Here is a 13,516-nt window from a genome sequence, read left to right on the forward strand (position 1 = left end):
TCTCCATCAAATCCCCATTCATGATAACTTTTGCTGTTTCTTTGGAATATATTGTCTGAATCATATTTGTAAATTTTTCACCAATATTCATGCACTTTAATTGTTGTAGCATAAATTGCCAATTTTAATTATAAAATGCTTTTTATGCATCTAAAAAGATCACCATTTGTTTTTTGAGTGCACTTTATAATATTCCAATGTATCTAAAAATGATTCGTTATTTTTAATTTGTCTTTTCAGTAAAAATCCATTTTGATCTGAATGTATAAATCATTCAAATATCGAATAGAATAGAATAGAATAGAATTTTTATTGGCCAAGTGTGATTGGACACACAAGGAATTTGTCTTGGTGCATATGCTCAGTGTACATAAAAGAAAAGATACGTTCATCAAGGTACAACAAGTCTTTCTGCTAGTCTTTTAAGTCTTTCTGCTAGTTTTGAAGCAAATATTTTGTAATCTACATTTAATAATGATATTGGCCTATAATTCTTTATTTGTGTTAAATCCAAATCTTCTTTCAGAATTAGAGTGATATAATTTACTTGGACTTCAGTAAAGCATTTGATAAAGTAGACCTTAACCTGTTCTGTTTTAGGCCCAGTACTCTTCAACATCTTCATCAATGATTTGGACAAGGGGATAGATGGGGAACTCATCAAATTTGCAGATGACACCAAGCTGGCAGGAATAGCCAACACTCCAGAAGATAGGCTCAAGTTACAGAAAGATCTTGACAGACTTGAACATTGGGCGCTATCTAACAAAATGAAATTCAACAGTGAAAAAAGTAAAGTTCTACATTTAGGCAAAAAAACCCAAAATGCACAGGTACCATATATGTGGTACCTTGCTCAATAGTAGTACCTGTGAGAGGGATCTTGGAGTCCTAGTGGACAACCATTTAGATATGAGCCAGCAGTGTGCAGCTGCTGCTAAAAAAGCCAACACAGTTCTGGGCTGCATAAACAGGGATCGAATCAAGATCATGTGAAGTGTTAGTGCCACTTTATAATGCCTTGGTAAGGCCACACTTGGAATATTGCATTCAGTTTTGGTCACCACGATGTAAAAAAGATGTTGAGACATTATAGCAGTGTTCCAATATCTTAGGGATTGCCACAAAGAAGAGGGAGTCAAACTATTCTCCAAAGCATCTGAGGGTAGAACAAGAAGCAATGGGTGGAAACTAATCAAGGAGAGAAGCAATTTAGAACTAAGGAGAAATTTCCTGACAGTTAGAACAATTAATAAATGGAACAACTTGCCTGCAGAAGTTGTGAATGCTCCAACACTGGAAATGTTTTAAGAAAATGTTGGATAACCATTTGTCTGAAGTGGTGTAGGGTTTCCTGCCTGGGCAGGGGGTTTGACTAGAAGACCTCCAAGGTCCCTTCCAACTCTTCTTCTTCCTCCTCCTTCTCCTTCTCCTCCTCTTCCTCTTCTTCTTCTCCTCCTCCTCCTCCTCCTCCTCCTCCTCCTCCTCCTCCTCCTCCTCCTCCTCCTCCTCTTCTTCTTATATTTGCTTCCATCCAAGTCTGGTATCTTAGCTTCTGTAAACCTCTAACATTGCTAAACTTAATATATTTTGTAGGTATTTATAAAGTTCTGCTGGCAATCCATCTGGCCCTGGTGTTTTGTCATTTTTTTTGTCTTCTAATCGCCTCTGTCAATTCCATCATCGTTATTTTTTCATTTAACATTATTTTCATTATTTCAGATATCTTTGGTAAGTTCTCTTTTTCCAAATATTGCAATATTTTTTCCTCTGACATTTTTTTTGGTCATATAATTTTCTATAAAACTCTTGAATTATTATTTTTTTACTCATTTTGATACTGTAAATCTCCCTTCTCATCTTGCAGTTTACTTACCAGTTTCTTCTCTTTCCCCCTTTTCAACTTCTGGCTAACCATCTTCCCAGTTTATTGGCATTTTCAAAAAAGTTTTGTTTTGTTCTTTTGATTTATTGTGCCAGTTCTTCTTTTTGCCATTAAATTTAATTTATGTTTTATTATTTCCATTTGGGTTTTTAAATTTCTGTGGTTCCTTTGTAGCTCCAAGTCTTTTATACTGTTGTTCTAGTATAGAGATTGGTATTGCTTCTTCTTATTTTTTCTCGCTATATAGGTTTATGGCTATATATATGCTTTGGCTGTATCCCATACAATTTGTAATGAAGTCTCTTCTAGTCACTTTGAAGAAGAATTCCATTTCTTTTTATATTGTTTTAATACATTCTTTATCTTTTAATATGGATTGATTCAGCGTCCATCTCACCTTTTTCTTTTGTCCCTTCCAACTTACTTTTATTGGGTTATGGTCAGCCCATATATTCATTTCTATCTCTATCTCTTGCACATTTGTGCATATTTGAGCACATTTATGCTCAATTCCAGGGACATCCATATCATATTAATTCTGGACCATGATTGGTGTCTATTTGAGTAAAATGTATAGTGATTTTTCTCTGCATTTATTTCTCTCTGTATCCTATATACCTATTTCTTCTGCCCTTTTGAAAAAGGTCCCAGGAAGAGTCCTCCTTTACGTTTTTACCTATTTTACTACTTTTGTGGTCCGGTTTTGTATCTGCAATTGCATTAAAATTTCCTATCATACATATAATCTCATAGTCCATTTCAATTATCTTCTTATGCAATTTTTTATAAAATTCTTGTTTGTTTTTTGGTGCATCAGAAGTATCTTTTTTTGGTTTATTACTAATTCCATCATCAAAATTCTTCCTTCTTCATCTGTATAGATTTGCTTAGCATTTATTGTTTCCTTGATACATAGAACCACGCCTTTTTCTTTTGTTTTGTTATTAAAGATTTTAAAGTGCTGTTGTAACTTTGAACGATCATTAAACAAATGGTTTTAAATTGAAGACTATCTGTATTCTGTTAGATCTTCTTGACTCTCCCTCTTTGATGTTACAGGGTTCCCTTTGGTGTTCAACCCATTTTTCAATTAGCAAATCCAGAAACCCCCATTTAATATTTTACCATTTTCAGCAAAAAAATCATATAAGGTTTCCCTGATCAGACAGGTCAGTTTTGCTCTTTCTTGAAACTTCTGTCATCTTCACCATCCATTTCCCCATAGCGCTGTTTCCAGCGGGGCGGAGAGGGAAAGGGGCTGGACCAGGAGTAGTGAGAGCCGCATTCTCCCTCATGCTCAATCCTCAAATGGGGAGTGGAAAAACACTGTCCACCAAGTAACCCTCAGGGACGCAGCCTGAGGGGACCGATCCAGGGTGATAGCACCAGGGGATTTCATTTTAAAGCAAAGCTGCTTTGATTGATTGCTTGGTATCAAGAAGCAAGGAGGTGGAACTGTTTCGCCTGTCATTTCAGAGCCGTCATTTTGTATCTTGTTGGCGAAAGAGAGAGATGCCCTCACCCCGCCTCTGGTGGCCCAGCACAAGAAAGGCCCCAGGCACAGCACCCCCATTGGTGAGTGGAGGTGGAAGTGGGTTTCTGTGGGAGCCGGACACAGGAGCCAGAGTAGGGCTGAAGCTCTGCGTGGTATTTTTGCTTCAATGATGAAGAAAAACCCTCCAGATGTGGTTTTGCCAGTTGGACCCTTGAGGCTGGTTGGCACATTGCCTGAATGACAACTGAGGTGCTGGAAGAGGGAGCCAAGGTTGGCATACATCTCCATGGATCTTGCAGAAAAAAAGAAATTGGTTGTGGGTTGCTGCTGGCTCTGCTTTAGAGAGCCCAGGAGCCCTCCTGAAGCTTCCCTTTTCATTGGCTTATTTCAGTGGTGGGAAGTGATCCAGAGCACCTTGCAGTTGGCGCAGAGGGCAGAGATAGTGTTTCGGGGGCTGGTTCGGCTGGTGCTGCAGCCATGGAGGAGAACCCTCAAGGGAGTCCTATGGTGACCTGCGAAGAGGAAGGGGGGCTCTCCCTGCGTAGGAACCTGGCGACTCCTGTGATGGAAGAGAGTGACGAGCCTCTGCCTTTCAGCCTGGAGAGTAAGAGAGGCCACTCAGGAATGGTGACTGGGGAGTGGGGGTGGGTGGCCCAGGAGATTTTGGCTTTTTCTTTCTTTCTTTCTTTCTTTCTTTCTTTCTTTCTTTCTTTCTTTCTTTCTTTCTTTCTTTCTTTCTTTCTTTCTTTCTTTCGTTCTTTCGTTCTTTCGTTCTTTCGTTTTTTGCTGGTTGCCTCCAGTGATTGGGATGCCCGGTCACTGGGAGACCCAGTTGAGAAAAGGGGACATTGAGGTGGCCGTCTTGAATGTGAATGGGATGCGGCTTCTGGACTTGGCTTTGTTTGGAGAAAGGCTGGCTCCTGTTTGAAGGTCGGTGTATTCTGCTCTTTCTCCTTGCTCCCCTTAGAGCCTGAAGCCAGGGAAAGGACCAATGGGCTGGCCACAGCAAGCAATCCCAGGTAAGACCTCTGGCAGGAAAGAGTTTGTCCCCTGTCACTGCCATGTTTTGCACCCACCCGAAACCTCTTTGATTTTTTGGAGAATCCATCCAGGATGGCAGAAGAAGGGAAGCTTAATGTGCATTGGCTTCTGTGGCACGATTGGTCCTTTACGCATCTCTCCCTCTCTCACCTCTGTCCGCAGTTCCCAGAAGACGCCATCTGTGTTTGCTCGAGTCTGTGGCCCTGAAGAAAAGGCTCCTGGCCCAGGACAGCTGTCTTCCCTGTTCAGGCAAGGTTCTACCCTGGCCCTTCTGGCTGCTTCCTTCTGCAGGGACAGAGAACTCCCTTTTCTGTGCAGCCTCTGTGCATTATGTCTGGCTGGCTGCTACATGTCAGCGTTTCTGGGTCTCTCTGCTGTGTTCTTTGTTGAGAAGGTTGGACAAATTGAAAAGAAGTAGCTCTTTGAGAGGAAAGGGTTGCCAGAGACCTGGGTGCAGATGTAGGCCAGAGCACCTCAAATGTGCAGAGGAGGGAAGGCATTTGTGTGGCCCTCAGTTCCTGTCTCCTCCAGAGGGTCCCAGTTCAGTGACATGGTTCTACTCCGTACCTGGGCAGAGACCACTGTCCTGGCTGTGGAAGGGAGAACCTCCCCACCTGCCCAGGTCTTCCTTGAACAAAAGAGGCCAGAAGTCCATCCTCATCCTCAGGATGCTGGTGTATCTGCATCGCTCAGCAACCTCAACTTGGTTTGGCTGTGATCCCCAGCAGAGAAAGGCTGCTCTGGGGAGGTTGTCCTGGCTCCTGCTGCCTCTTTTGGAGTGTAGCCTCGCACTGGAACAGGATGGAAGATGGTACTCCTGCTCTTCAATGTGGAGTAGCTGTTGGGCGTCACAGGGTGTCAAATACATCCAGGTGAAATTAGATGCATAAACGGAGTAGATTGACTGACAAATTGCTTGTTGGTTCTAAACAGACTCAAAAGTAATGCTTTGAAAAAGGTGGTTTCCTACAGAATTGATGTTTTATTATTTAAATGTATTCCTGTCAAAGGAACTACATCCACATGGAGGGAAGTATGCAGTGGAGTACCCCAAGGCTCTGTTTTAGGCCCAGTACTCTTCAACATCTTCATCCATGACTTGGACGAGGGGATAGATGTCATCAAATTTGCAGATGACACCAAGCTGGCAGGAATAGCCAACACTCCAGAAGATAGGCTCAAGTTACAGAAAGATCTTGACAGACTTGAACATTGGGCGCTATCTAACAAAATGAAATTCAACAGTGAAAAAAGTAAAGTTCTACATTTAGGCAAAAAAAACAAAATGCACAGGTACCGTATATGTGGTACCTTGCTCAGTAGTAGTACCTGTGAGAGGGATCTTGGAGTCCTAGTGGACAACCATTTAGATATGAGCCAGCAGTGTGCAGCTGCTGCTAAAAAAGCCAACACAGTTTTGGGCTGCATAAACAGAGGGATAGAATCAAGATCACGTGAAGTGTTAGTGCCACTTTATAATGCCTTGGTAAGGCCACGCTTGGAATACTGCATTCAGTTTTGGTCGCCACGATGTAAAAAAGATGCTGAGACTCTAGAAAGAGTGCAGAGAAGAGCAACAAAGATGATTAGGGGACTGGAGGTTAAAACATGAAGAACGGTTGCAGGAACTCGGTATGTCTAGTTTAATGAAAAGAAGGACTAGGGGAGACATGATAGCAGTGTTCCAATATCTCAGGGGCTGCCACAGAGAAGTGGGAGTCAAACTATTCTCCAAAGCACCTGAGGGTAGAACAAGAAGCAATGGGTGGAAACTGATCAAGGAAAGAAGCAACTTAGAAGTGAGGAGAAATTTCCTGACAGTTAGAACAATTAATAAGTGGAACGACTTGCCTGCAGAAGTTGTGAATGCTCCAACACTGGAAATTTTTAAGAAAATGTTGGATAACCATCTGTCAGAGATGATGTAGGGTTTCCTGCCTAGGCAGGGGGTTGGACTAGAAGGCCTCCAAGGTCCCTTCCAACTCTTGTTGTTGTTGTTGTTGTTGTTGTTGTTATTATTTATTCACATTTTTATACCGCCCTTCTCCGAAGACTCAGGGCGGTGTACAGCAAATAAAACGACAATAATCCAAAAACAATTTAAAATACCGTAACAAAATTAAAAATCTAATTAAACCGCTGTATACTTAAAAATATTAGATAAAAATTACAAAAGATAAAAACCCCTGTTAAAAAACCCGCTAAAACCCCCAAATATTAAAATCAATCAATCAGGCCAGTATAAAAAATAAGACAGAGTTTTGAAAGCTGGAAATTTTTTTTTGAAACTTGGAAATTCTCCCACAAGGTGGGAAAACATAACAAGAGGTCCTTTTTAGTATGTAAGTAGGCAACCTCGGACTTCCTGGGTTTTTGTTTCAGAGCTGTTTCCTTACCCGATTCCTTCCATTTCTTCGATGAGAGAACATCTCAAGTCCTGCCTTCACTGGTCAGGGTCTTAGAAATTCAGGGAGGCATCCAGGGATGGCATCTGCCTTGCAAATAGCGCATGTCAAACATCAGGAAATTCTTTATGAATTTTGTATTATATCATAAAATGTCTTACAAAATTTGCCAAATTTCTGTTCTACAAAATCTCAGATTTTTTTATTTTATTTATTTTATTATAAAAATGTCAAATCAATGCATGAGCAGTGTGGCACCTGGGCGCTATACATTCCAATACAAATAAAACTGATCAAATTAAACATTATTATTACATTCAATCAACATGTAGTTCCCATAACAATACACATCTATATTAGGTTACAGTCTTCCAACTCTGTTAATCTCTAATTATTCCAGCTATTTCTCATTACTTTCATTTTATCAAATGAAAATATAATACATTAATATTCCCTTTATTTCTGTCACTTATTCTAGCTTTTAATCATATTACCCTATATTAAAAAAACTTTGTCTTTCTTTCCTGTCTAACTTCTAATCATATCATCTGCCTACAAAAAGAGGAAAAAAAAGAAGAGAGAGAGAGAGAGAGGGAGGGAAGAACAATTCAAAACTGCAACTGAGAAAAGGAATCATCCATCCGTCATCCCTTGCCTGCTTATACTTTAATTGCTATGCTTTAAAAGAAAGAGGAGAAAAAGGAAAAACAAATCAAAAACAATAAAGAAAAAAAAGAAATCATCTACCTATCGTCTCTTGCCTGCTTCGATATTTCAATTGCTATGCTTTTTTTTTTTGACTTGCCTCCCCCATTCCTCTCTTTAAGTCTCTATCTCTACCTATTTCTTGGATGTCCAATCTAGGTATTTCTCCCACCTCTACTCTCTTCCATTTCCTATTTCCTAAAGTTTTTACCAAGGCCCCTGCCTCCATTTCTTTTTTTTTTTCATAAAAAAGTTTTATTTTTACAATCATGTCAAACAACTCATCCAATGTACAGTTATATACAATTAGTCGGGCTTGCCCAGTAACCACCCCCCTTTTTAACACTCTTCCCTCTTCTACCTTCTTTTACTTTCCAGACCTTCCTCTCCTTCTCTTATCTACATCCTCTCCTCCCTCCACCCTACACCTTCCTTCTCCCTCTTCTACCCCTCTTCCTTCCTCTTCTCCTCTTTCCTACCTCCTACTCTCTCTTTTCTCCCTCCCCACTGTTCTAAAATGGTAACTGGGCAGACCCGACCCTACATTAATTATATTTATACATCTTCAATAATCCCTGTACATTAACCATCACTCCATCTCCAGCCTCAACCCCCCACCCCCTCCCCTTACCCCCACCCCCACCCCGACTTCCCAGAACAAAATGCAGGGTATCAAAACTAACAATCATAATCTAAAATAATTCCTAAATTATAATCTCTAGTCTCTCCACACTTAATCACACTCTCAATTCCCCTCTCCTTCAGAAATATATCTAATACAAAATATTTCCTAAATTTACTCATATGCTATTCGATATTTTTTTATCTGATACTTATTTTGAATATAATCAATCCACATTTTCCATTCTAAAATATATTTTTCTTGTGTATAGTCTTTCAAGTAAGCAGAGATTTTTGCCATTTCTGCCAGATTTGATACTTTAAGTGTCCATTCTTCAATTGTAGGTAATTCTTCTTTCTTCCAATATTGAGCAATCAAAAGTCTTGCGGCTGTTATTAAGTTCAAAATCAATTTAGTCTCTATAGCTGTACAATCCATAATTATTCCTAGTAAAAGAACTGCGGGTAAACTTAATCTTCTTTTCAAAATATTCTGCATGATCCACCATACTTTAATCCAAAATGCTTTAACTTTTTACAAGTCCACCATATATGGTAATAAGTGGCATCTTCACAATCGCATCTCCAACATTTAGCCTGTACATTAGGATACATACATGACAACTTTTGGGGTCTAAATGCCATCTATAAAACATCTTATAAAATTTTCTCTCATATTTTGCGCTTGTGTAAATTTAACATTCCTCACCCAAATTCTTTCCCAAGTTTCCAACATTATTGGTTGCTGAAAATTTTGTGCCCACTTAATCATACAATCCTTAACCAATTCAGTCTCTGAGTCTATTTCTACTAATACATTATACAACCTCTTAATATGCTGTTGGCCTTGATCTCTCATTTGTTTTAACAAATTATCCTCAATTTGCTTAACACCTATTTTTTGATCTAATTTCCATCTAGCTTGTAATTGTCCATATTGGAACCATGTATAATTTTTCCCTTCTTCCCCCATCTTTTCTCTAGATTTTAATTGTAATTCCCCCTTTTCCATACAAAGAAGTTCTTTATAGGTAACTACCTCCATCTTTTGATATATATTTATATTTTCTATCATGTGTCTCGGGATTGCCCATATTGGAATCTTTCCATCTAATTTATATTGATATTTCCTCCAAACCCTCAATAATGCATTTCTAATTATATTATTTTTAAATATTTTATCTACTTTCTTATCATATAATAAATAGGCATGCCACCCATATAACAAACCATAACCTTACCCCTGCCTCCATTTCAAGCATATCTTCAATTTCCCTTAATATGCCCCCCCCCCGGGTTTAATTCATCAATCATTATTATTTTCGTTATAATCTTCTCTTTGTCTTCTTCCTTCATTTCTTTTGACTCCTCCCTTTCCTGGGTATCTTGGTCTGTAGTCATCATCCTTTATATAGTGTGTTCCATTTTTTCAATGATATCCTTAAATCCTTTGTCCATAATGTCTTTTATATTTTGAAAAAGTAAATCCATCTCTTGGACAATTCCACTCATCTCTTCTTCAATATCTTTTATTTTAAAGGTTGGTTGTTATCCAGCAGTCCAAGAATTATTTATTTAGTCTTTAAACTACCCTTCAAGGAGTACACCAGTTCTTTATATCTCATAAATTAACACTCAGTTCCATTCGAATAGTCCCAGAGGTTTTCAAAAAACTATTTAACATCCTCTTTGCAAATTCAATCCTCAACTATAGTGTTCAAATGTCTTTTTAGTTAAAACACTTCCTTGTAGTTTACTCTTTTGTCAGCAGGTGTCACTCTCCCTTAAATTTCAATTTACTAGTCCATTGTCATTTGGATTATATAGCAAATATAAAAGCAGAGTAAGTTTTATATATAGATAATTCCAACATTTAAGAAATGCTTTCCCAGTAGTGCTTCTTTCCAGTTTAGGAGTCTGTTTATCTCATAGTCTGTTGTTTATTCTCCTACAGCTTTCATTTCCAGTTAGGTATTTTTCCCCTCCAAAATGTCCCAAAATGCTTAGGCACTGCTTTAATGCTCAGTTCTGGGCAAATAGTTCTAAATTATTTCTTGGGATTCAATTTAAAGCAAAAGGAAAATCCTGTCCCCCAGTTCCACAACGGCTCACCTTCTTCTCTCCTGCACCAATCTTAGCTGTTATTCTCTGGTTGTCCCAGCTTTGTAGTGGCCATCTTTAGGCAGCTGCTTCTTGCCATGGCTGAGAGGGAAAAAAAAAACCCGGGTCAGACAGGAGAGCTGCGACTCTCCCTGACCTCACAGGGTGCTCCTCTTTGCTTCACCGCCCCTTCAGGGTGGCTTAGGCTCCCTCCAGAGCCCACAAACATGAAGAGTTCAGTACAGGGAACGCAGAGACCTGTTCCTCGGTGTCTGTATTGCCACGACGTCAACTGAAAGCTCCAGGATCTCAGATTTTGGATGCCTTCTGTAAATTTTCCCATGGGGGGACCTTAATTCAAAAATGGTTTTCCTGCGATGCACCATTTTGCTCCCTTGAAGGTTACAGGAACAAGAATTTCAGTGGTATAGATCAGGGGTCAGCAACCCGCGGCTCTGGAGCCGCATGTGGCTCTTTCATCCCTCTGCTGAAGCTCCCTGTTGCTGGTCAGCTCCACAATTGATAGGGTTTTCGGTTAGGATAGGTGGACAAAAAAGGACGCCATGCTAGGAGACTATGGTGGGGGAATCAAACTTCTGGTTGGCTCCAGAATTGAACAGGGGACTCCTGGTTAGGATCTTTGTGGCTCTTTGAGTATTTAAGGTTGCCTACCCCTGGTATAGATAGATGCCCCAGAGCTGTCGGTAGATCGTCCTTGCAGTAGGAAAAGGCTGTATCCAGAGATGTGCAGGGGAAGGCAAGGGCTTGTGGGGCTGATGACAAGGGGCTGCTGGTTTCTCCAAAGCTGGCCCTTTGCTGTCCAAATGACCCTGTGAGTCATATGTGGAATACATTGTATTCCATATGTGGAATACATTGTAAGCCGCCCTGAGTCTTCGGAGAAGGGCGGGGTATAAATGTAAACAAAAAAAAAAACAAAAAAACAGTTCCCCAGAAATGCAGCCTAGAAGCTGCACTTAGATTGCACCTAGAGAAGCTGCTTTCATGCAGAAAAGGAAACAGGATATTGGATCTGATCCAACAGAGTTGCTTTTTTGTTGCTATTTTTGATTTTAGGGGTGACTTGTTCAATTTTCCAAGTTCCCAAGAAGAAGATGAGCCATCACGAACCTGGAAGGACCAGCAGAAATGTGTCTCCTTGGGTTGTAGACAAGTCTCATCTTCTGAGCTGATTGCTAAAGAGCAGGCAGTAGGCTGCGCCAAAGTGGGAGAGGCCATGGAGGTTGACGTTGCCTCACTTCAGCAGGGGGAGAATCGGAGAGCCCCAAAGAAGGGGCATGTGGGCACACCAGAAGAAAAGACCGTCCCAGAGTCTGGATCCAGCAATGGCAAGAGCACCCAGGTACCAGGGGAGCACCTGGAAGATCCAGCAGGCCCCGTGTCAGCAGCCACGCAGACGGCCTCTGCCGCTCAGGTGGAAGTGGGCACCAGCATGGCCTGTCCTCCGCTCCAGCAGCGCAGCACCAGTGTGCAAACAGAGCGGGACTTTATGTGGCGGCCCGGAAGCCCCCCAGAAGCTTCACCCAGTCAGGTGAGGAAGGACGGGGCCATTTGGAGTTCAGGCGGCTCCGATGCAGCAGGGAAATTTATAACGGAGAAATAATTTCTTTTTGCATATTCAGATCCATCAGGTAATTCCAATGTTGAATATTTCAGGAGACTACCATTGAATCACTTTAGTTAGAAAACCCTGTGCAGGTTTCTGTTTTTAGGAGCTGAGGCAAAACAATGCATCCCGCGAGCAGCCAGGTGAAGGCTTGGGGTGTTTGGGTGGTGTTTGGAATGCCACGAGGGAAGGGGTTGTGCAGAAAGTAAGTTCCAGAACGTGAAGGCACAGCAGAAAAAGGCTGCCCTCGGTCCATTTCTAACCATCTCCAGGAGATAAATAGTTTAGGAGGAGGTTTACCCTGCCACGGGAGTCCTGCAAGCACTTTCTGGACCAGCCGCAGCTCCTGGGTGGTCTCCAGGAGAGGAGACCACCCAGGAGGTCAGGGAGTGGGGCAGTCAAGGCCTGAGTCCAGGTGATATGCTAGGCTGCCAAAGCACCTGCCTGCGGGGCAGGATGCATGGCATTAGGGTGAAGGCGAGTTCTGAGGGAGAACTGGGATTGATTTTGTCAGCACATTCTGGGGTTCACCAACCCCTGAGCCAGGGTAGCCTCGAGCACTGCCCTTCCAGGACTACCAAAAGGACCACCCTGGTCTGGTGGGCTCTGGGTGCTAAAATCAGTCCCTGTAGCCTCAGGCCCTCCAAGCACCAGGAGCCACCCTGGCCGATCATGCTGTTCTGTCCTTCCTCGCCTCCGTTTGAGTGATGGCTTAATTAGCCGGCACTATCAGCTCTGGCAGCAGAATAGCCAGCGTCTGCCAAGAGCCTCCGGTACCTTCCACGACGCTGGTGAGTCACCCAGGAACAGACGTCAGCTCAATCAGTGGATTGCATGTTACAAAGAGACACAGCAGCTCTCGCTGCCTTTTATATCCTGTAGGGTGTGGCTCCATGACTCAGCATTTCCTAGGCCTGCCCCATCCTTGCTTCTGTTGTTCCCTCCTCCTGCCTACAAAACCTAGGGTTCAACCAAGCCTGATTGCTGTCAGCTGGGTTTGCCAGGCGTGGCCTGGGGTGGGGGGAAGAGTCAGGGGAAGGAGGCCTCGTTATCTCTTCCATCTGGCCTGTTTCTGGCTCCTGGAGCTGAGCCAGGGAAGCCGGTGCTCCTGAGGTAAGTCCTGATGGCCCTTCCCCCTCACTGTCCAAGTCACTTTCTGGCAGCAGGGCCGGCTCGGGGGGCGCAGACACAACACACGCTGGGAGCAGCCAGGAGGTCTGAAAAGCTGCCTATGGTCTGTGTGGAGCTGGAAGGTGGCCAGAGGATGGCTGGATAGCTCCTCTGCCTCTCCTGGATGGGTGCAGGGTTTTCCTGCAGGTTGCAGAAAGGGAGCGTGGATGGGTCTTGTGGTCCTATTCAGCTTTCTGGTTCTTGAGTTGGGGGAGCAGTGAGGCTGTGCTTCCTTCTGTGGGATGTCTTTGTGTTCTGACCTAGGCTTCCTTTTGCTTCCATGAAGCAAAGTCTTAATCCTAGTAAAGGTTTGGCAAACAGTCTTTCAGAAGAATGTTTATCAACCCCCACCTTATCTCACTTGGAACGCTGCCAGAAAACCAATTTCCAAATGCAGAGCAAAGCCAAACTTGGCACCCAGTCTATTAGAATCACGAACAGAACTTTCCAATCTTGAAACGAGATGA

General features: G+C 42.2%; 1 protein-coding gene across 4 annotated transcripts in view; it reads left to right on the forward strand.

Moving 5' to 3' along the window:
* Positions 1–13,516, forward strand: part of TP53BP1 (tumor protein p53 binding protein 1) — a 41,424-nt gene that overhangs the window by 10,226 nt on the left and 17,682 nt on the right. For 3 of the 4 annotated variants that reach the window (XM_058155987.1, XM_058155985.1, XM_058155988.1), the window contains 5 exons: positions 3,362–3,460; positions 3,772–3,984; positions 4,348–4,399; positions 4,584–4,670; positions 11,330–11,804. In XM_058155987.1, the coding sequence (XP_058011970.1) occupies positions 3,362–3,460; positions 3,772–3,984; positions 4,348–4,399; positions 4,584–4,670; positions 11,330–11,804 (926 nt within the window). The remainder of the gene's footprint in view (positions 1–3,361; positions 3,461–3,771; positions 3,985–4,347; positions 4,400–4,583; positions 4,671–11,329; positions 11,805–13,516) is intronic. The other variant, XM_058155986.1, reaches the window with a different exon arrangement.

This window comes from Ahaetulla prasina, chromosome 13, assembly GCF_028640845.1.
Source record: "Ahaetulla prasina isolate Xishuangbanna chromosome 13, ASM2864084v1, whole genome shotgun sequence".
Taxonomy (NCBI): domain Eukaryota; kingdom Metazoa; phylum Chordata; class Lepidosauria; order Squamata; family Colubridae; genus Ahaetulla; species Ahaetulla prasina.